Here is a 20247-nt window from a genome sequence, read left to right on the forward strand (position 1 = left end):
TTCATCCCAGCCACAGGACGCCTCCTGCTCCAGCACTGCATCCCAGGCAGCCCAGGACCAGCACAGCTGCCCAGCAGGCTCCAGGCACTGAGGTGAGACTGGGCACTGCCACTGCAGTGCCTCAGGGGCTATACCTGGATACCACTCCCACCCCACTCTCAGCATATTCTTCTTTTTCTCTTACAGGCAGCTGAGCTCCAGGTCCTCCCAACTCCGTCTGCCCCTGTCTCTGTCTGATATGTTTGATATTAGGTTGTTTTATTGGAAAACCAACTAAATATCAAACATATTCTTACAGCGCCAGGGACGCCCAGCACTGACTTGGCCAGATGCTGCCTGTGCCGTGTCACAGGCAGGGGGAACCTCTGCGCCCTGTCCTGCACCCTCTGCTAGTCCTCATTGCAGCAATAAAACCTGTCTGCCCATCTCCTCAGGATTGAGAGGGGGAGCCCAGAGCTGTCCTGGGGTTTGGTGGAGGTTTGGGATGGCAGCGGGGTCAACGCTTGCCACCTGTCCCCCCGCTCACGCCAGGGATGATGACAATACAAAGGCCCGTGGCCCTGTGCCCAGCACTGCCTCCACTGCCCTGGCATGGGAGGGGGTTATTTATGGAGGTGCAGCCACTGCTCAGGGCCCTTGGTGGGCACTGTCCCCTCCAGTGCCCTGCCCAGGGTACCCAGAGCTGCCACCAGCATCCCTGGGTGCTGACCCCTTTAGCCCTCAACATCTGTCCCTGGGTGGGAGCAGTGGGTCTCTTCCGTGGGAGATCCTAACCTGATTTATGGGGCCAGTGGGACCTCTGGGCCAGCACGGGGAGGCTGCAAATCCCTCAGCTGCCCATGAAGTGGCACCACTTGCCCTGAGAATTCCTCCCCGCGCCTGGGGAATCTGCTCCTCCAGCTGCCAAGAGCATCCTCCACCTCAGCACCAAGCACCACCTCAGCCAGAGCTGGGCTTGGGGCTCAGCAGGCTCCCGGGCTGGGTGCAGTTTCCCCTGCTGCTCCCGCAGAGCCAAACACTCTCAGCCAAGCCCCTGCTCCCAAAATAGTGCCAGGATGATCTTGCCCTTTTCTACGCCGCCCCCGGGCAGGGGTAAATGTCAGCCCAGGGCCACCAAAACCTCCTAAGCCCCCCCAAGGAAGGCAAATAAGGGGCGAGGACTTTGTGCCAGTGCTGCAAGGACCCAGTTCAACATCCTGAGGAAGCACTCGGGCACCAGCCAGGGTGTCCCGTTGCAGGGGGGAGGGGGCACCTGGAACAATGCAGGACCCCCTCTCGCAGACCTGCTGCTGCTTTTTATAACACCCCAGCTGTCCTCGGGAGCCCAAATAAGGCTGTGACCACCCGGAGCCCCCCAGGACACACAATGGGTCCTGAGCACAGACTTTTTGGGAAGGTGGAGAGGCGGGTCAGCCCAAGAAAGGCAAAGGCACTGTGCTGGGCAGAGCTGATAAACGGTGAGTGGGGCACAGGCGACACAGCTGCCCTAGCCACCCATTGTCTGTCTGCACCCCGCTGCCCGTGTGCCACCGAGGATGGAGGCCATCAAGAAGAAGATGCAGATGCTGAAGCTGGACAAGGAGAACGCCCTGGACAGGGCAGAGCAGGCGGAGGCTGAGCAGAAGCAGGCGGAGGAGCGGAGCAAGCAGGTAGGGCAGGCAGCCACAGCCCCCAGCCCAGGGGAGGTGGGGGGTGGCTGTGCTGGGTTATGCTGAGCCCAGACCCAACAGAGATTCTGCTTGGGGTATGAGAGTGTGACAGCTGCCACTATCCCACAGCTCAAGGGCACTCCAAGGGTGTCCAGGGCTCAGTCTCTGCCAGCTGGTGGGATGTAGGGATGGGGTGGACACTGTGGGGCAGAGCTGGCCCCAAGGAAGGGGCAGGAGGGATGCCATGGGGCAGGCAGGGCTCTCTTGGGGTGCAGGGATCCAGAGTGGTGTCCACCTGTAGTGACACCACTGTCCTTCCAGCTGGAGGATGAGCTAGCTGCCATGCAGAAGAAGCTAAAGGGGACAGAGGATGAACTGGACAAATACTCTGAGGCCCTGAAAGACGCCCAGGAGAAGCTGGAGCTGGCAGAGAAGAAGGCGGCGGACGTATGTATGGGGTGCAGGGTGGAAGATGAGTGCTGCCTCGCCCCCCTTCCTGGTGGGTCTGCAGCCCTTCCCTGTGCCTTGGGGACACAGGAAAAGTCCCTGTCCCTCGGTGTGCTCCCGGTAACACTGTGTAGGTGTCTGTGAAGGACAAATCCAGAGGGCAGAGCCGGGCTGCGAGCAGCTCAAGTGCGGGATATGGGGGTCCACGTGTCCCCAGGAAAGTCTGAGTCACGGCTGGGGGTGGTGGAGCCGAGCTCCGAGAAGGAGGAGGAGGAGGAGGAGGAGGGGAGAGCCCTCATCCCCCCGCGGGCGGGGGCTCATGGGCAGCGTGAGCATTGCACAGCCCGGCTATTGTTGTCCGCCGTTTCCAGGAAAACAATGGGGCGAGCGGTGCAGGGTTTCAGCCAGCTCTCCTGCCATCCAGAGGCCCCGCTCGTCACCTGTCAGGACCTGGCAGTCCTTGAGAGGCCGGCATGTCTCAGGGGCCAGTGTCAGAGCCACGCAGCCCAGCTCTGATGGAGAGCAGGAGCCGTTCTCTCCCTGCTCGTGGGGCAGTGCCTGAGCCCCAGCACAGCACCTGGGCTGCTCTCCCTGCGAGCTCCAGAGCCCTGGCACATCTCCAACCCTGCAGCTTTGCCTGCACATCCCTGCGGCCCGTCCTGCACTGGAACTGGCTTGTGTCGAGTGCAGTATTGCAGAGCTCTTGGCAGCCCTTTCCCACCCTCACATCCTTCTTGCCCCCCTTTGCTCCCTGTTGGCATTTTCCCTGCTGTCACACCTCCACTTGCTTCCTCGTGGATCCCTCTCTGTACACCTGGAGCCCCTTTTCCTGGCGGGTGGCCCATGGGGGTCCCCCCAGTTTCCCCCTGGCTCTGGGAAGTGGAGGGATTTTGCACCCTGGAGCATTGAAAGGGCAGAGCTGCCTCCTGGGTGCTTCCAGCCCAACAGAACCCTTTCAATGCCCATCTCACCCCTGGAAACATGCCACGCCATACATGCCATGCCAGGCAAATGTCCCTGCCAGGGTTTCAGGCCGGCAGCCCGGAGCCTTTCCCTTCCATCGACACGCTGGAATCATTGACAAATGGGCTTTGTGGGGAATGAGAGCAGCAACAGGGCTCAGTGACGCGTTCACCGAGCTCTTGCGGGGCTCCACGACCCTCGTGCCACGGCGGAACACAGCTCCCAGCTCTGAGGAACCCCGGTCTTCGCAGCGTTACCTGCCCCGACGCGGCAGCGTTCCCACCCGGGATTCCACGCATGGAAACGCGGAGCGGGAGCCCGGCGGCCACAGCCCTGCCCCGGCTGGAAGGAAGGAGCAGGATCTGCCTCAGGGCTGTGGGCTCCCCGGGGATGGCAGTGCCCGTGTCCCCGTGCCCGGGGCTGCGGGCAGTCCGAGCGGGGCGGGTGCGAGGGGAGTTCCGTGGGGCAGGGCCGGGAAGCCCGTGCTTGCCCGGGCGGATCCTGCGGGCCGTGCCTGCTCCGTGTGACATGTGAGGCCAGGCCCGGTACCAGGGGGAACCAGGTGCCCGTGTTCCCTCCCCGCCCGGTGCCGGTGTGTGTCCCCGGCCCGGTGCCGGTGCCCCCGTTCTCGCCGGTGCCGATGTGTGCCCCCCGCCCGGTGCCCCCGTTCCCGCCGGTGCCGATGTGTGCCCCCCGCCCGGTGCCCCCGTTCCCGCCCGGTGCCGGTGCCCCCGTTCCCGCCGGTGCCGGTGTGTGCCCGCCGGTGTGTGCCCCCCGCCCGGTGCCCCGTTCCCGCCGGTGCCGGTGCGTGCCCCCGCCCGGCGCCCCGTTCCCGCCCGGTGCCGCTCTCGGTGCCCCGCCCCGGGCGCGGCGGCCGCTCCTCATCTCCCCGGTAACGCGGCCGCGAGGCGGGGCGGAAGTGACGTCACTTCCGTCCGGCCGTCCCGGGCGCGGTCCCGGTGTCTGAGGGGTGGCGGGGCTGGAGCGGAGGCGCCGAGCATGGCCGGGGCCACCACTATCGAGGCGGTGAAGCGCAAGATCCAGGTGCTGCAGCAGCAGGCGGACGATGCGGAGGAGCGGGCGGAGCGGCTGCAGCGGGAGGTGGAAGCCGAGCGCCGCAACCGCGAGCAGGTACCGCGCGGGGGCAGAGCCGGGCGGGCGGCGCGCCCCGGGGCCGGGGGTCGCTCCGAGCCGCGGGGCCGCCGGCGAGGTGCCGGCCCGGGCCGGAGTGTCCGTGGCTCTCTCTGGGTCGCTGGGACCCGCCCGTGGTGCTGAGCAGACACCGGAGCCCCGGCGGAGGAAGGCCTGTCGTTGTTTCGGTGTCGTTGTTTCGGTGTTCCCGGTGTCCCGGGACGGCCGGCAGCGGGGCAGGGAGGGAGGGAGGTTGGGGGAGGCCCCGGCCATCTTGTGCGGCCCCGAGCCCGGCGCTGCGCGGGTAAGATGGAAGGAAGGAAGGAGCGGGCTCCCTCGGGATGCGGCGGCGCTGCCGGGGCCCGGCGGGCCGGGCTCGCCGCTGCCCCCCTCACCGGCAGCCGCGGGGGAAGGCAGGGGCTGGGCTGGCAGCGCCGGGAAGGGAGGAGGAGGGAGCGACAGCGCGATCTGAGCTGGCAGCGCTGTCGCTCACGGCCGGGCTGGCAGCACCCGAAAGCTGAGGGGACACGGGCAGCACCTCCCGGTGGCCTGCGACACGGGCAAGGCTGGTGGCGTTTTGGGGATGGGTCCCCGCTCGAATCTAAGCTCGGCTCTCGTTGGATTTGCAGTGATTTTGCTGCATTTTGGGCGTGAGGCTGAGCGCTCCCCCCGAGTGCCCCAGCCTGAGTCTGTGACAGCGCTGTGGCACTGCCAGGGATGGGTCGGGCTCTGCTGCCCGGATCCGTGGCACAAGCTCCTGCCACTCCCAGGCCTCAGCTGGCTCTTTCTTTGCAGCCACATAAGGAATTCTCCTAGCAGCATTGTCACGGGTACAGGCGTATTTTTCCCTGCTCCCTGAACCTCCTTCGGCGGAGAGAACCAGTGCTGCCAGTATGGTGCCCAGGGCTTGCCTGGCCCCAGGACCTGGGGAGCTCTCTTGGGGCAGCAGTGGTGGCCTGGATGAGCTCCCCTCTTGATTTGCTGGGCTCCAGGTGCTCCCTGGTTCAGGGCTGCCTTTGTGAAGGAAGCATGGAATAACAGGAGCGTGCCACTTGTAGCAGAAGGGATGTGGAAGTCTCCTGGAATTGTCGCCCCGTGCTCTGAGGAAGCCTGACAGTTTCATCTGTATCTAGAGAGAAGCAGCAGGACAGGAGGTGTAAGGGCCCTGCTGCAGCAGGGGAGAGGCACTTCCTCAAAATTAAGGGTGGTTTTTGGGTGGTTTTTGGGTTGAACACTGCCTGCAGGAAGTCAGGGCTGCGTGATGCAGTTCAAAGGGTCGAGAAGTGGAGGCCCACTGTACTGGTGTGTCTCCTGCCTGGGAGAAGGAAGGAGGAGGTCCTGCACCTCCACAGCTGGTAGCCCCTTTAACAGGGCAAAGATGCAGTCAGGCAGTCTCCATCCTGGCTCTGTTTAAGGTATTTTTGTGCTCCTCTTCAGGCACACCACTTCCCCTTTCAGCCGGGTGGGTGTTGGCTCTGGGCACCAAAGGGGTGTGGGCTTCTCCAGAGCCGGGTGCACCTGCGTGGGAGCTGCTCTGTGCTCTCCCATCCTGGCCTTGGAACCTGCCAGGGGAGCCCGGGTGCCAGTGGGGGGAAGAGCTGGGGCAGCCCCTCTGGGAACTGGATGCAGCCGGTGTTGGACCCCGCTGTGACACTGGCGCCTTTCATCACTCTGCTCCTCCGGGAAGGGTGCTTTGTTATGTGCAGCTGGAGTATTTCTTGTTAGTCTGGCATGTGCCCGGGTCTCTGCAGGAGATCACAGTGCTGGAATGGCTGCACTCCTGCCTTGCCGTTGTGATCTGTTGGGGAGCAGGATTCTGGGCTCCCCAGGGGGCTCTGGTGGGATGTCAGAGTCCCTAAAGCGTTCTGGGCTCCCCTGGGTTTGGCTGGAGTGGATGTGGCTCTAAGCAGGGGCCTCACAGCCAATCAGGTCATGCCCCCAGGGTCCCAAAAAGATTGCAGCGAGTCTCTCATTGACTGTTTAGTCTGGGTCTGATCCAGAAGGGGAGTGCCATTGAAGGGATTTTCATCCTTGGCCTTGAGGTGTTTTGTTTTCAGCAACACTGAAGGGCAGTTCCTGTGCTCTGTGTGTGCCCTGGCTGTGTTCTCACTGGAGCAAACCACAGGGTGATGGCAGTGCTGGATTGCCTCACTGAGCACCAGTGGCTCTGCCACACGAGTGATGAGCTGAGCACAAAGCTGCATGGTCTGTGTTCCCCACCATCTCTGTTGCCAGCACAGCACTATGGGGGCTGGCTTGTACTTTGTGGCCTCTTTGAAGGCTGACTAGAACATGGATTGCAGTGTTTGGGGGGGTAGGATGGCCTCTGATCTGTGCCAGTTCCTTAAAGCTTCAGTCACATTTCTGGCAAATGTCTGCAAGCTGTCAGCAGTTTTTTAAACTCAACTTCTAACGTGTATGACTGAACCAAGGCAGCTATTGCTGGGGAACAGCCTCCTCAACCTGTCTCAAGACTGGAGAAGGCTTTTGCTCCTTCTCTGGATTGTTAGTGAGTTGCTGGGAGGAAGGGAGCCTCAAGCACTGCAGGCTCTCAGCTGGGGCTGTGGGCTCTGCAGCCACAAGCCCTGGGGCTGGGGAGCACCTGTGACCAGCCCAGCTTGCCAGCACCCAGCAGAGCTTGGCACATCCCTGAACATGTTAATCCTTCTCACCTTGCTGGTGAGAGGGTTTGCCTCAAGCAACGCTCACGTCCAGATCACACCAGTAAACTGACTCTCTGCTAAGTGGCAGCTGTCAGCACCCTCTGGTGTGGTGGATAAACAGGGCTGTGATGAATGGCCTGGCAGGATCCTGGCAGCTGCAGAGGCAGCCCTTGGTGTAAGTCATCTCCTTAGTGTTTGTGGCTTCAGCTCAGAGCAGTGCAGGCTGACAGCGAGAAGCCTGCAGAGCTAAATGTGCTGCTTGCCTCTGGGAGAGTGGCTGGAGCATCCTGGGTTTGCTTTGGGCTCCTCTGTGCTGCTGCTGACCCCATGGCACATCTCAGCTGCCCTGCCCGAGCTGCTAAACCTGCCCAGGCTGAGTGCCCTCCTGTGCTCCCTGCAGGCTGAGGCAGAAGTGGCATCTCTGAACCGCCGTATCCAGCTGGTGGAGGAGGAGTTGGACCGAGCTCAGGAGCGCCTTGCCACAGCTCTGCAGAAGCTGGAAGAGGCAGAGAAGGCGGCAGATGAGAGCGAAAGGTGAGCAAGGACTCCTGCTTGCACTCTGTCAAACACTGAGGGTCTGGTGCCACCAACTTTTTGGGCTTCCCAGAGTGGGGGAGGAGATCCCACATCAAGGCTGCATGTGGGAGTCAGTGCCTGCTTATGCAGAGCAGCTGAAACAATGCAGATGAACCTGAGGCTGCTGATGGCCTTGATTGTCCTGGAACCTCAGGCTAGGGAGTGAGGAAGTGCCATGTGCCACCACTGCATCCCCTCCTCCAAAGGAGGAGAAATACTTGGGTTCAGGGACACCATTGCTGTGCAAAGGTGGCTGCAGGTGGGGCAGGGCAGCCTCTCTGCCAGCATGCTCCCTAGCTGGCAGATGTCCCCTGACCTGGCCTGTGATTCAGAGGGGAGTGGTCCACTTCCAGCTGTCTGATGTGCTTCCTCCTGCACACACCGTGAGCAGCCTGACCCTGCTGGTGGCCTGCATAGAGACAGACTTGGCTCTTCCTTCATTCCAGATGGGGAAGTGCTTGACTTGGCTGTGCTGAGTTTCTAAGAGAGCTGGGCTTGTTCTCAGCAGCATTGCACTCCCCTTGGCCTGGGAACCCAGTGATCTGCTGGGAAAATGTTCCAAAGAATAGTTAATTCCAAGAAATTGAGGTGGCTGTATTCACATCAGCCCAGAGGCCTCTGCCTTCTGCATTCAGAGGAATCATGGCTTATTGAGAAGGGCACTGCTGTTAATGCTCTGGAACTCATTGCACTGCTGCCTTGTCAAGACTGTTTCACACATCTCCCCTCCCTGTGCTTGCTTCTGGGCAGAGGCATGAAAGTCATTGAAAACAGAGCTCTGAAGGATGAGGAGAAGATGGAACTGCAGGAGATCCAGCTCAAGGAAGCCAAGCACATTGCAGAGGAGGCGGACAGGAAGTATGAGGAGGTGAGACCCTTGGGTGCTCTGTATGACTGACCTGGGCTGGGAGACTCTTCCTGCTGATAGCAAACCTAGAGGCAGAGCCTGACTCTCAGCAGAGCCACATCAGTGCTCTGCTTGGCCAAAAGCTTCCAACAGCTCCAGTGGCTCCTGCAGCATTCCTTCCCTTCACTGCTCTGCAAAGCCTACAAGCATAAAACTCTCCTCCTTCCCCTTGACTCTGTTTGTCCTTTGCAGGTTGCTCGGAAACTGGTGATCATTGAAGGGGATCTGGAGCGTACTGAAGAGAGAGCTGAGCTTGCAGAGTCGTGAGTAGTCTGCTTGCATGTAGCTGGCAGGTCTGCCTCTGCATGGGAACTAACACTGCATTGCTAACCTTGTTACACAAGGCCTGAAGCACAGGGTGGGTTTAGGTCTGCGAAGGAAAGCAACAAAAGCACTTCCCTCCTTGAAACAGGATTAGCTCCACCTAGGACACGGAGTCTGATGTGATTTGCCTTGGGTGGAGACACTTTGCCCCTTTGCATGGACTCACTCCCTAGTCACGAAGGCTGGGGAGCCTTCCTGTGCTCAGCATTCACCAGCACAGCTTTGTGTGTGCAGTCACAAGGTCGTTCACACTGCTGCAGAGCACAGTGCTTGCACTGAAGTGGCAGAGGCCTCCTGGGCCAGGGACTGAAGTGGCACATGGGGTGGTTGAGGTTGGTCTCTGGGCCTCTCCAAGTATTTGCAGTAATCACTACAGGCTTCTGCACTGCTGAGCAGAAATCTGAGCTTCCTCTGCTCAGAGCAGAGACACAAATCCTGGTGTTTGGGCTCCTTTCATGTGTCCAGGTGCTTTAGCTGATCCTTGAGGAGCTGGTCAGGGCCTTTCTGTGCTCTGGGCCTTGTCTAACACAGTTGGTGTGTATGCAGCAGCAGCAGCACTGTGCTTCCCGCCCAGATGTGCATGTTGTGACCATGACTTTTTTGTGTTTCCCCCCACACCCTTTTTTGCTCTGTGGTGGTGTGGTTCTGGTGCTCCTTTTGACCTTGCCCCCACCTGGCTTGTGCCCCTGTGTGACCGTCACTAACAGTCATTGCCGGGAGCTGCAGGAGCAGATCAGAGTGATGGACCAGAACTTGAAGTGTCTGTCTGTTGCCGAAGAAAAGGTACTAACCTTTCCCTTCTTGAACCATTAAACCAAAACTCATGTGGTCTCCTCACTATGCTCCTCCCCTCAGCTTAACTGCGTCTCTCTCTTGCTCTCTCCTGGAACATTCTGTCCTCTCTGCCCATAAATATCCCTTTTTGAGTGGTGGTGGCTGTCCTTCTGTCCATCAGAACAGCTTCCCTCCATACAGCACACTAAACGTGAAGCTTCTCCTTGGAGACTCCAAGTCTGGCAGAAACCTGTGTCCACATCTCACTGCTCAGCTCTGTGCCCCGTGCATGTGCTGGCAGAGTATTTCAAACATGAGCTCAGAGGCAAAAAGGGAACTTGCTTTCTGCACAGGTGCCTCAAAGCAGGGTCCTATCCAGTCTGATCTCAGACAGTCTCCTAAAGAATTCCTGATCTTCCCTGCACGTGGATTCACTTCTTGTCTCCTGTCTTTCCCTCCCACTTCTTCTTTTCCTTTTTTTTCCCCCCTTTCCTTACGAAACCCCACAGTAAATGTTCCGAGCTGGAGGAGGAGCTGAAGAATGTCACCAACAATCTCAAGTCTCTTGAGGCTCAGGCTGAGAAGGTAGGGCTGCCTGTCCCAGGGTGCTGTTGTGCTAGGAGGGTAAACAGCAGAGCACCCACTGAGGTGGAAATGATTCAACTGCAGTCTTAAGCAAGCCAGGAGTGCAGTGCTTGCTCTGCTGGGAGGGCTGAGGTATTTCATTGGAGGGCTGTGGAAACTGGGGTGCGGGAAGCCTGGCTGCCCTTCCCTGCCTTGGGGCAGACTCAATCAGCCAGGATGTTTAAGCTGCTAAAATGTTAAGATGAGAATTTTTCTGCATCCGAGTTTGTGTTCCATGCATGATGTGAGACTTGCCACCTGACCCAGTCCTGTTGGACTTGGGTGAGGATGTGAACAGCTCCCAGGTGGAAGTTGTCATGTGTGCTGCAGTGAGGAGTTGATGCTGCCCTCTGTAGTTGTGGGCTCTCTGGAGAGGGAGGTATCTGGGGCTGCTGACTGCTGACTCCTTTTCCACAGTACTCTCAAAAAGAGGATAAATATGAAGAAGAGATCAAGATTCTGACTGATAAACTCAAAGAGGTGAGTGACCATGTCAGGGTGGCCTCAGCCTGACTGGGAAGAGATGTGAAGTCCATGTCCTTGGACTGGTGCCCTTTCCTGTAGGGCTGTTGCACTCACTGCCTTATTTCTGTCTGGCAGGCAGAGACCCGTGCTGAGTTTGCTGAACGCTCTGTAGCCAAGCTGGAGAAGACCATTGATGATCTGGAAGGTACATTCTGGGGATGGGAAACCAAGGGATGTGTGTTGAGTGAGAAGCTAAGGAGGGCTATCTCTCAGGTAGCTGGAGAGCAGACAGGCTGCTGTGCTCCTCATTGCTTGGAGCACAACCCCACTTGTCCTCCAAGGTGAGGCTTGGCAAGAGTCCTGCCCTGTGCCTCTGCTGTGAAAACAGTTCCCCTGTGCTGCAGCAGGTCTCAAGCTCTTCATCCAGACACCTGGCCTTATCTAGATAGCTTCTGTATTTTGGTAGTGATGTCCTCAGGAATGTAACTAGATCCCTGTGCTCCAGCTTGATCCAGTTCATTTAGGAGTGGCATAGGAAAGAAACACCTGTTCTTGTAAGAACTGGTCACAATAACATACTTGTGTGCAGAGCATCATGCACGTGCTGGCCACTGCAAATGGGGTCAACCATCTTGCAGGTCAACCACAGGAGTCAGTGAGTCTGAAACAGCCCCCATGAGGACTCGGACTCCCCAGTGTGAGTCCTGAATCAAGGTTAAATACCCAGCAGTTCAAGGGTGGGTTCCTTTTTTCCTCCCATTCCTTCACACAGTCCTTCAGGAACACTCCTGAGGCCAGCCATTGCAGAACCTTGCCCCAAGCCACAGAAGGAGAAGGTTTCAGCTGCCTCCCTTAAATCTGGGACTGTGGCCAGATTCTTTTGTGGATTGCTGTGACTGGAGTGGTGGTGGTGGTAAACCAAAACCCTTACAGGTCTCCTACCTTGACCACAGGTGTGCCTTTGTGGTCTTTTAGTGCCAGCTCTTGGAGATACAAAGCACTATCCTACTGTCTGGAGTCACTCTTGAGGTTTATTATCTAGAAATAGCAATGGTGTCAGCTGAGCTGTTCCAGAACTGCAGCCAAGCAGCAATCTGAGCCACCTCATGGTCCAGGACAAGCTTTTATTTGGAACTGCAGAAAGTCCTCCAAATCCCTGCATGCTCCCCTTGAAACCTGTTGATTGAGAGTTGGCTCTGGTCTGCAGCCTTGCTGCTAAAGTGACCTAGTTCATGACATCTGACAAAGTTCCCCAGGCTCTGCGAGGCTGTTAGCAGCATACCCAGCTGTACTACAGCCCAGGCAGCCAGAGCTGGAGCTGTCTGTGCCAGCTCTGCAGGGCTCAGGGATGTGTCAGCACAGTTCCAGGCCCACCCCTCCCTGGAGGCAGAGAGCTGCCTGTCTACTCCATTATCTGATGGAGAACACTGGTGTGGCCAGTCTGCTCCCCCACCTCACTGCATCCTGCAGGATGGAATTTCCTCTGATGCCCAGCTCTATTACATGACTGACTTCTCCCAAGCCAGTCTTTGCATTGAGACACAGGTGAGAACAAAGCACCTCAATTATCAGTGCTCTCCTTAGCTGTAACAAGCTTCTCCCTAAGTGGATGGAGTTGCCTTTCCCTGCTGCTCCTCCTGACACTGGTTCCTGCTGACCTAGCTGGACAGCTTGTTTTCACAAGGTGATGTGGTTGAGTGCTTGGCTCTGCTGCCCTCGGAGCTGGATTGTAATCCTGGAAGGCACTTGTGGGTCAGCTGGTCCTCAGGCTGCTGGAACCCTCCAGTTCATTGTTGGGGATGAACACAGAGTCGTGATGGCTCCACATCTAACTTCATTTTCTTCTGTTCGTGTACACCAACCGTCCTGCTTTTCCCGCCCCGGAGTGTTGGAAGAACTCTTTGCCTTCCCTCATTGTTTTCCTTTTGTTCTCCTCCTAAACCTCTTCTAGATGAGCTCTATGCCCAGAAACTGAAGTACAAAGCAATTAGTGAGGAACTGGACCACGCCCTGAATGACATGACTTCCATGTAAATATGAGCTGGCTGGCGTTCGCCTCTCGCTTCAGCAGGCTGGACCGCCAGTGCTTGCTTGGTTTGCTGTGGTTTCTGTAGTTGGAGAATCAGCACTGTGCTGTCCAGGTTACTTCTACAGATCTGCCCAAGGAGCCCCAGCATGCCATCCTCTAACTCTAGGTCCTTGTGGTCTGCATGTGTAACCAAGTGCTGTGCTGGCCTGAAAGGGTTCTGACTTAAATTTGAGTGCAGTTCCCATTCCCACTGGGAAAGGTTTTCTCAGGAAATGTGGCTTTGTCATCTGCTGGAGCCACTGGACCATGGTCTCAGGATTCCTTCTGGAAGAGGCTGTGGATAGTGCTCAGGTGGATTCCTTAGGAATTGCCACCATAGGCTTGAGATGGGCCAGATCATGAACTGATCTGTGGAAGTAGCTGAACTTGTGTGTTTCTGCAACTTCGCTCCTCAGCTTTGTGTTCAGATCTGCAGTGGGTGCTGCTAACAACTGCTCCGTCTGGTCCTTGCACTAACCCAGGAGAGGTCCTCACCCCACAGAGAAGAGCCTTAACACGAGTGTCCCAAAGTTCCCTGAGCAGAGTTTGCTGTGCACAAACACTAAGGCTTTTCTTAAAATTAGTGTCTCCTTCTGTCTCACACAGATAAGTCTTGTGGTTCCAAACTCCACTTTGGATTTGTCTCTCTGCTTGGTGGCTTGTTCTGCATCTGCACCCGGCATTCACGCTCTCTTCATCTCACTCTGAATTCCAGTACCTTTTTCCAGTTACTGTGCACAGGGCATCCCTGGGAATGGGTGCTGTAAAGACACGGAAGCTGCAGCAGCAGCCCCCCAGTTCTGCTGCACTTGCTCCCAAACAAAGCTCCCTCTGTGTGACCTGATGTGCCAGACACAGCCTGCTCTGAGGGGCTGCCCTTTCTGTGGTGGGGGAGCGGGGAGGATGTTGTTCTCATTTGCATATCTTGTGTGGAGCCATAAAGCTCTTTTTGTATTTCTCTTGCCTCTTGCTCGAGCATGATGTCACCTTTTTTAAGGAAAACAGTTCCTGTATAAATGGCTGTTGCTTTTGAGAAATGGGTTTCTAGTGACCACTTGCTGCTTTAGAGTAACTGTCTGAGCATTGCCTTCAGACTGGTGTCACCCTCGGTGGAGCACAGACCTCACTAGCACGCTGGATTTTTCTTTGAGGTGTGTCACTGGCTCCCAGATGTGATGGCAGCTTTGCAGACAGGGCCTGTGGGGTCAAACTGGAGGCTGGGGGTTGCAGCAGGAGGCCCTGGAGCTGTGCCTGACTGAAGACACTCCTCATTCCTGCCTGCTTTGGAGTGTTCACCAGCACTGCTTGCCAAACACTGACGTGCAGTGGGAGGTCACACACCTGATAGTCATTAGCCAGGGTATGGAAGCCAATAAATACTGTGTGAGCTCTGGCTGGTCTCCACTGGGGCAGAACTGCTTGGGTGTGAGGTGCTGCCTGTGCCAGGGGGAAGGATGTGTGGCCTCCTGCTTCAGGAATGAGAAGGCCCTGCAGCAGGGCTGTGAGCATCTGAGCAGGGAATCTTTTGCAGAGCCCTCCCCACACAGGGGCTGGGGGCTGCAGGATCCTTTTAGGAGCGTGGCATGGAGCTTCCCACTGAGCACTGGCACTGGGCTGTGAGTGCCTGGCATGTGTCACTGCTGGTGCTGTTGCTGGTTGATGTGGTGTGATAAACACTGGTCAGCCTCTCAAAACGTTATGTGCTGCCTCGTGGTGGTTGGTGAAATACTTTTTCCTTTCTGGATCGGTTCACCCACTGCAGTGCCCGAAGAGCCCTTCGTGAGCAGAGTTCTGATGACATGGGACACTTCCCGTGGCTTTCTCAGGTTTGTGCCCTTCTGGTCTCCACGTGACAGCACTGGCACTCAGGATAATCCAGGCACACTCACCTGCCCCAGCCTGTCCCACTCTGTCTTGGGTGGCAGGTGGGGAAGAGGGGGAGCATTCAAGGAATTTCCAAGTGTGGGCTGACTCTCCTGGGATGTGGGGCAGTGGCTGTGCCCTGTGAGCACAAAGCAGGAGCCCAGAACTCTTCAGTAACCCAACTGCAGCTGAGTTCAGGATCTGGATACTGTGGGAGGGGCAAGGCTTTTGGAAATGTGAAGGAGTCCAGTGTTCCATTGTCAGCTTTTAAGCAACAGGGATGCCATCATTATCTGTCAGTATCTGAAGGGAAGGTGTCAGAGGATGGAGCAGATTCTGCTTGGTGGTGCCCAGCAGTAGGACAGGCCACACATAGAAACTGATGCCCAGGAAATCTCACCCTGAACATGAGGAAGAATTTCTTTCCTGTGTTGGTAACTGAGCACTGAGCAGATTGCCCAGATACCATGTGAAGTCTCCCTCACTCGAGATATTCCAGAATGATCTGGACACAATCCTGTGCCAAGTGCTCTGGGGTGACCCTGCTTGAGCAGAGAGGTTGGACCAGATCACCCACAGTGGTCCCTTTCAACCTCACACCTTCAGTGATTGTTAGTGGTGGGAGGTGGCAGCCTGCCCTGGGGAAGTGCCTCTCTCCTCACAGGGAGGTCTGGTTGCATCCTGACTCTTGCTGTGGGGAGCTGGTGGCTCTGCTCTGCTCACTGGTGTTCCCAGGAATGTTATCTAAGGCTGGGCTGTGGCAGGCCCTTTCCCCACTCATCCAGAAGGAATCCACTCTGGGTGGTGGATGGGTATGTGGGTGGGTGATGCAATGGTTACCCTGGGAGGTTTTGGAGGCATCTGGTCTGACTGGATTGCTGGGCCTGTGCAGGCTGGTTCCTGTGAGCTCTGCTGTGATGTGGGAGTGCTGCAAACACAGCTTAACTGACCAGGAGGGCCAGCTCCTGGGGCTCCCCACGTCCTGGGGCTCCCTGAGTGGCAGGGATAGCTGGTGAGGCTGCCCTGGGGGTGGCCAGAGAAGGGAGCAGGCCAAACATGGTGTGGCTGCTGCAGACCTGGGCAGGTGTTCTATGTGGAGAAGCTGTTCCTGGTGTCTGGGAGGTTTAGTCATGCTAAACACTCCAGTCTGCTGCCTTGTGTGGGTGAATCATCAGGTCCCTGTATCCAAGCAGGAATGTTTGCTTGGAAGCTGTGAGCTGTTGCACCAAGTCCTGCTGAGCACAGTTCACTCTCATTCTCTGTCACTGGGGACAGCCTGGATCACTCAGGTCTGGGGACTGGCATTGGGGCTGCTCAGAGCAGCAAGGAGCCAGAGTCCCTCACAGCAACAGCAGCTGTTGTGCAAAGCATGGGCCAGGATGCCAGGTACCCACAGCTTCCCTCAAATTCTGCATTGTGGTAGGTCAGAAATCACTGGCTTCTCTGCCTGTGCCTTGGTCCCTTGGTGGCTTTAAAGAAGGGACAAGCAATCAGCATTACTTCCCTCTCCTGCAGAGCGAGGTGCAGTTAGAGGGTTCTGAGGGCTGAGAGAAGCTGAGAGTGAAGCTGAAGCTGAGCTTCCCCCTCTGTGTGCAGGTGTTACACTGGAGGGACTGAGCTGAGACTCTGGGGAGGGTGACATGCTTTGGCTGCTCCATGTAAACCACTCCACTTTCTGGAGTTTTACCCAGCTAGGTCTCGTTCAAGAGCAAAATATTCCAAGATTGAAAGCAATGAGGAATGGTGTAGCTGCCCTTCAGGGGGTGCCTGAGAGTCTTAGGACCTCATAATACAAAGATTAGAGGGGAAGGCCAAGGCCAAGGCTGTGCTCTAGGCTCACTCCTCCAGCAGAGGCATCACACTGTGTGTCACTGCAGGTGGTGCTGGTCACTTCTGCCAGGCTGGAAGATGCTGTGTAAGGTTTTTTCACTGCCTGGAATTCCCCTAAGTGCAGGAATTGGATCTGTCAGGTTGGGAGGACTCTGCCCATGCAAATGAGCAGGAGAGACGCTGAATGTGTTCTCTGTAGTGGCTGGCAGGCTGTGTGGCAGGACATTGCCACCCAGCCCTGAGAAGGGACAGATCCTGGAGAGGGACCAAGCGTGCTGATGATCATGAGTGCTCGAGGAGGTGTGTGGCTGCTGGACCTCTGTGGGGCTCTGAGGACAGGGACTGCAGAGGCCATGGCTGCAAAGGCAATGGCAGTTGTGCCCTGCTCATGGAGTTGTTCTGGGGCAGATGTAAAAGAGGACTCTGCTCCAGAAGTCCCTCTGTCCTGTACCTGAAGCAGTTGCTGCCTCCAGTCCTAACTGGATTGTTGTGTGGCACCAGGCACGTTCTCAGAGGATGGTCCTCCAGGCCAGGGATGAGATGTTTTCATTCTCAGTTCTTCTGGTGTGCCTGTCCTGCTGTTCAAACCCTGTCAGTCCCACTGCAGTGTGGTGTGGCTCCCTCTGGAAGCTGTTTCTGGTACAGCTGTGGCAGGACTCGTTTCTGCAGTGTGCTCCACAGGCTTAAAGCACATCCCAGATCTCTGTCCTTGCTGGGGTCCAGCCCAGCCCTGCCTGCAGGCTCCTCTTCTGGTGTCTCTTCTTCCTTTCTTTGCCTTTGCACATCTTTGGCAGCACTTTCACTTCTGCTCACACCTGACTTCCTGTGATCTTCCTGAGCTGAAGCACAAGTTAGAGAAAGACAAACCTTTGGGAATAGCTGGCTGTCCTCAGAAGCACACACTATGGAGACAGCTTGTTTGATGTGCTCATCTTGGTGCTCTACTAACCTTCCCTTTCTCTCTTTTTCTCTCTTCCTCTTGTTTCCCTTATCCTGTCGCTGCTGCAGAGCGCCTGTACAGCCAGCTTGAGAAAAACCGCCTGCTCTCTAATGAGCTGAAGTTAATGCTGCATGATCTGTGTGACTGAGAAGGGGCCCACTAATCCCATTAAACAGCTTATTGCGACACCAGTGCTGTGGACCACCCTGAAATCTGATCATTAACACTGGCAGACTTGCGAATTTTATGCAATTGCTGCTTTTTAATGAGGCACTTGGATTTATCCTGTAATTTATTTAAGCTTTTTTTTAATATATAAAGGTAACCTCTATTCTTGGTGAAGTCACCCCCAGACTTGGCTGTGTTTTGACCAGTCTTGTTTGCTTGTCCAGGGGGTCCTGCCTGGCTCCTCCATGGAACCAGAATTGCTGCACCCCCCAAATGAGGGTGGGCTGAAGTTAGACTTATGTCTGCTTGAAGCTGCTGTCAAGTGCTGCAACTTAATTTACTGTTAGCTGAATAACTGTAGGATTTCCTGGTGCATGGAATGATGGCTTCTACCAATAAAGGACTGACCTTGTGGTCTGTGAGACACTGCACATCTGTAGCACATTCCTTTTCAGGGGAGTTCTAACTGAGAAGGTTTGGGGGCAGCAGTAATTTCCCAGGCCTGACCCCAGTGCAGCTCCAGAGCCCTGGGATGGGTTGGGAATGCTCACAGACATCTTGACAGCAAGTGCCAAAATGCACAGCCTGAAGCTGTGTCCTGGGTGCCTGCAGGGAGTATTTAAATGCTGCTGTTGCTCATGCTCGAGGAAGGCTGTTCTCTCTCTGTGCAGTTTCTGGCCCTGGGGAGGTTGGGAGTGGCTTTGGCAATCTGCCTGTACCTAAAGGACATTTTTCCACAGCCTGTCTGTCCAGTGTCCCAGCGTGTGGATGTCTCCAGTGATATGGGTGGGCTCACCTTTGGAGTAAAGCCTACTTAGAGCTCTAGCTGCTGATCTGCTCTCCTCCTGGCTTAAGGAACATGTGAGAATTGACTGCACAGCTGCCTGTAGTGTCGGGCAGGGTGCAGCTCCCTCACTCCTCACTCTGCCTGTCACTGCCCCAGCTCCTGCCCCGCTGCCCTTCGGGCTGGTGGTCTGCTCCCTGCTGCTGGCCTTGGCATCCCTGCCCAGTGCTGAGGGAAGGGGGGCACAACCAGCTGTACTTCCAGGGGTGTGTTGCTCTTGGGTGCCTTGCTGGGCCACGTGTGTCAGCTGTGGAGGTGTGGAAGCCCTGGGAAGAGCTGGCTGCGGTCAGAGACGCCTGCATGTGAAACACTGACCAGAGCTCAGGCTAAAGGTGCACCGTGGCCATACTGGGAGCACCAGCAGTGTGAGAAGCCAGGGCTACACCTGAGCCAGGTAACCTCAAAGCTTCCAGCTGCACCCAGCCAGGCACTCCGGCCCGAGGATCGCTGCAGCTCTGTGTGGGGAAGGGGCTGGCACGAGCTTTCTTTGGCAAAGGACTCTGCGTTGTTCGATGCTGATTTGTAACTCTGGACTCTTGTTCTTGGCAGATAAACTGAAATCCACCAAAGAGGAGCATCTCTGCACGCAAAGAATGCTGGACCAGACCCTGCTAGACCTGAATGAGATGTAATGGATCCCTGCCACTGCCTCTGCCATGCGATGCCAGCCCAGCTGCTGCTGCCCTCTAACCCTGGGACCAGAGTTTACTTTCTGTTGCCAACTTGACCAAACACAAATCTCCTTCGTTCCAGGGTTAAAGGCCACCAGGTTGGGCAGAGCTTCAAACAGCATCATTAAGGGAAGTAAACAATGCAATAATGTTTGGAGAGCATGTTTGAGATGTACACATTTTGTAACTACCTTTTTTTGTAGCAACCATTATAAACATTCCAAATAACGTGTGAGGCTGGTGAGCTACACTTCAGAGCTCTTGGCTTTAGAATTTGGTATTAACCTTCTGTTAATCGGCTCTGGGCCACCCTGCTTTGGCAGGGCAGGAAACGGATATGATGGTTCTGTGAGTCAGAGTAGCCAGGCTAGGGTGACAGCCTGTTGAGAGAACTTCCTTTTCCAGGAGCTGTTTGCCAAAAGCACAGTTCAGTTTTTCAGCTTTAAGGTAGCTCTATGTTGGGAAGGAACAACTTGGGTGAAAGGTGTCTTTTTTAGGGGGTTGGTTTTTTTTTTTCCTTAAGCCAAGCCAGTCATCTGAACAATTGAACCAATTGAACCTTCACAGGGATTGTGTCCCTTCCCCTCCACACCTGAAGGGCTTAGAGAAGCCCCTGTCCCTGTAACCCATTGCTACCCTGGAGCTGACTTTGCCTTCACTAAGTGCTGATGCACCAAGCTTCACTGCTCATCACTGGGTTACACTTAACAACTTAAGTACAACAGCCTTGTGTCCTTGGAGAAGTGTTTTTGCCTACCTGGAGGGAGGAAGCCAAGCCTTCCCTCCTGCCCAGGACTGCTCTTATTGTCTTAATTGAGTCCAAGCCATCTTGCTGTGCATTGCTGATGTGTTGTGTTGTGAGGTGTGAGCGTGGCGATGTCACGCTCGCAGCGTGTAGCTTGTGGTTTGAGCATGCTGCCTGGTTGTAGCAGTTTTTTGGGGCCAATCTGGAGACAAAAACCATATCCAGTGTTTTGATACTAAATTGAAAAATTGCGTTACTGTCTTTTGAAATAAAAACTGATCCCTCCACATGGCTGCTGGCTGCAGAGCTTTACTGTGCGGGGTAGACTGCTGTACATGCCCATCCCTTGGGGGTGGCACCAGGCATGGGTAAGTAGCACTTCCCAGGGCAGGAGTGCAGAAGCAGGACTGTGCTGATGAGTTCCTCAGTCAGTTTGGAGACAACACTGAGCTGGGTGGAAGTGTTAATCTGCTGGAGGGCTCTGCAAAGCCTGGATCCAGTAGTGGGACAGTCAACAAGGCCAAGTGCCAGGTACTGTCTTTGGGTCACCACAACCTGCTGCAGTGCTCCAGGTTTAGGGAAAAGTGGCTGGAGA

At 56.2% G+C, this 20247-nt stretch overlaps 2 protein-coding genes across 11 annotated transcripts; both read left to right on the plus strand.

The window, feature by feature from the left end:
• The first annotated feature begins 1295 nt into the window (after nucleotides 1-1295).
• Nucleotides 1296-2818, plus strand: LOC135288190 (tropomyosin alpha-3 chain-like). The gene is made up of 2 exons (XM_064401533.1): nucleotides 1296-1649; nucleotides 1971-2818. The coding sequence occupies exons 1-2, from the start codon at nucleotides 1536-1538 to the stop codon at nucleotides 2238-2240; spliced, it is 384 nt and encodes a 127-aa protein (XP_064257603.1). The 5' UTR covers nucleotides 1296-1535; the 3' UTR covers nucleotides 2241-2818.
• Nucleotides 2819-3972: 1154 nt separating this feature from the next.
• LOC135288187 (tropomyosin alpha-3 chain) lies at nucleotides 3973-19943 on the plus strand. 10 transcript variants are annotated; one of them, XM_064401523.1, is made up of 10 exons: nucleotides 3973-4190; nucleotides 7254-7387; nucleotides 8180-8297; nucleotides 8529-8599; nucleotides 9368-9443; nucleotides 10476-10538; nucleotides 10659-10728; nucleotides 12475-12553; nucleotides 14354-14417; nucleotides 18133-18863. In XM_064401523.1, exons 1-10 carry the CDS (start codon nucleotides 4059-4061, stop codon nucleotides 18208-18210), a joined length of 885 nt encoding a protein of 294 aa, XP_064257593.1. In that variant the 5' UTR covers nucleotides 3973-4058; the 3' UTR covers nucleotides 18211-18863. The 10 variants fall into 10 exon arrangements, with proteins under 10 accessions (XP_064257593.1, XP_064257597.1, XP_064257599.1 ...); XM_064401522.1 differs by lacking the exon at nucleotides 9368-9443 and adding an exon at nucleotides 9944-10019 and having other exon boundaries at nucleotides 3974-4190; XM_064401527.1 differs by lacking the exon at nucleotides 14354-14417 and having other exon boundaries at nucleotides 18786-19943.
• Nucleotides 19944-20247: the final 304 nt, after the last annotated feature.

Source organism: Passer domesticus, chromosome 32, assembly GCF_036417665.1.
Source record: "Passer domesticus isolate bPasDom1 chromosome 32, bPasDom1.hap1, whole genome shotgun sequence".
In the NCBI taxonomy this organism is placed as follows: Eukaryota; Metazoa; Chordata; class Aves; order Passeriformes; family Passeridae; genus Passer; species Passer domesticus.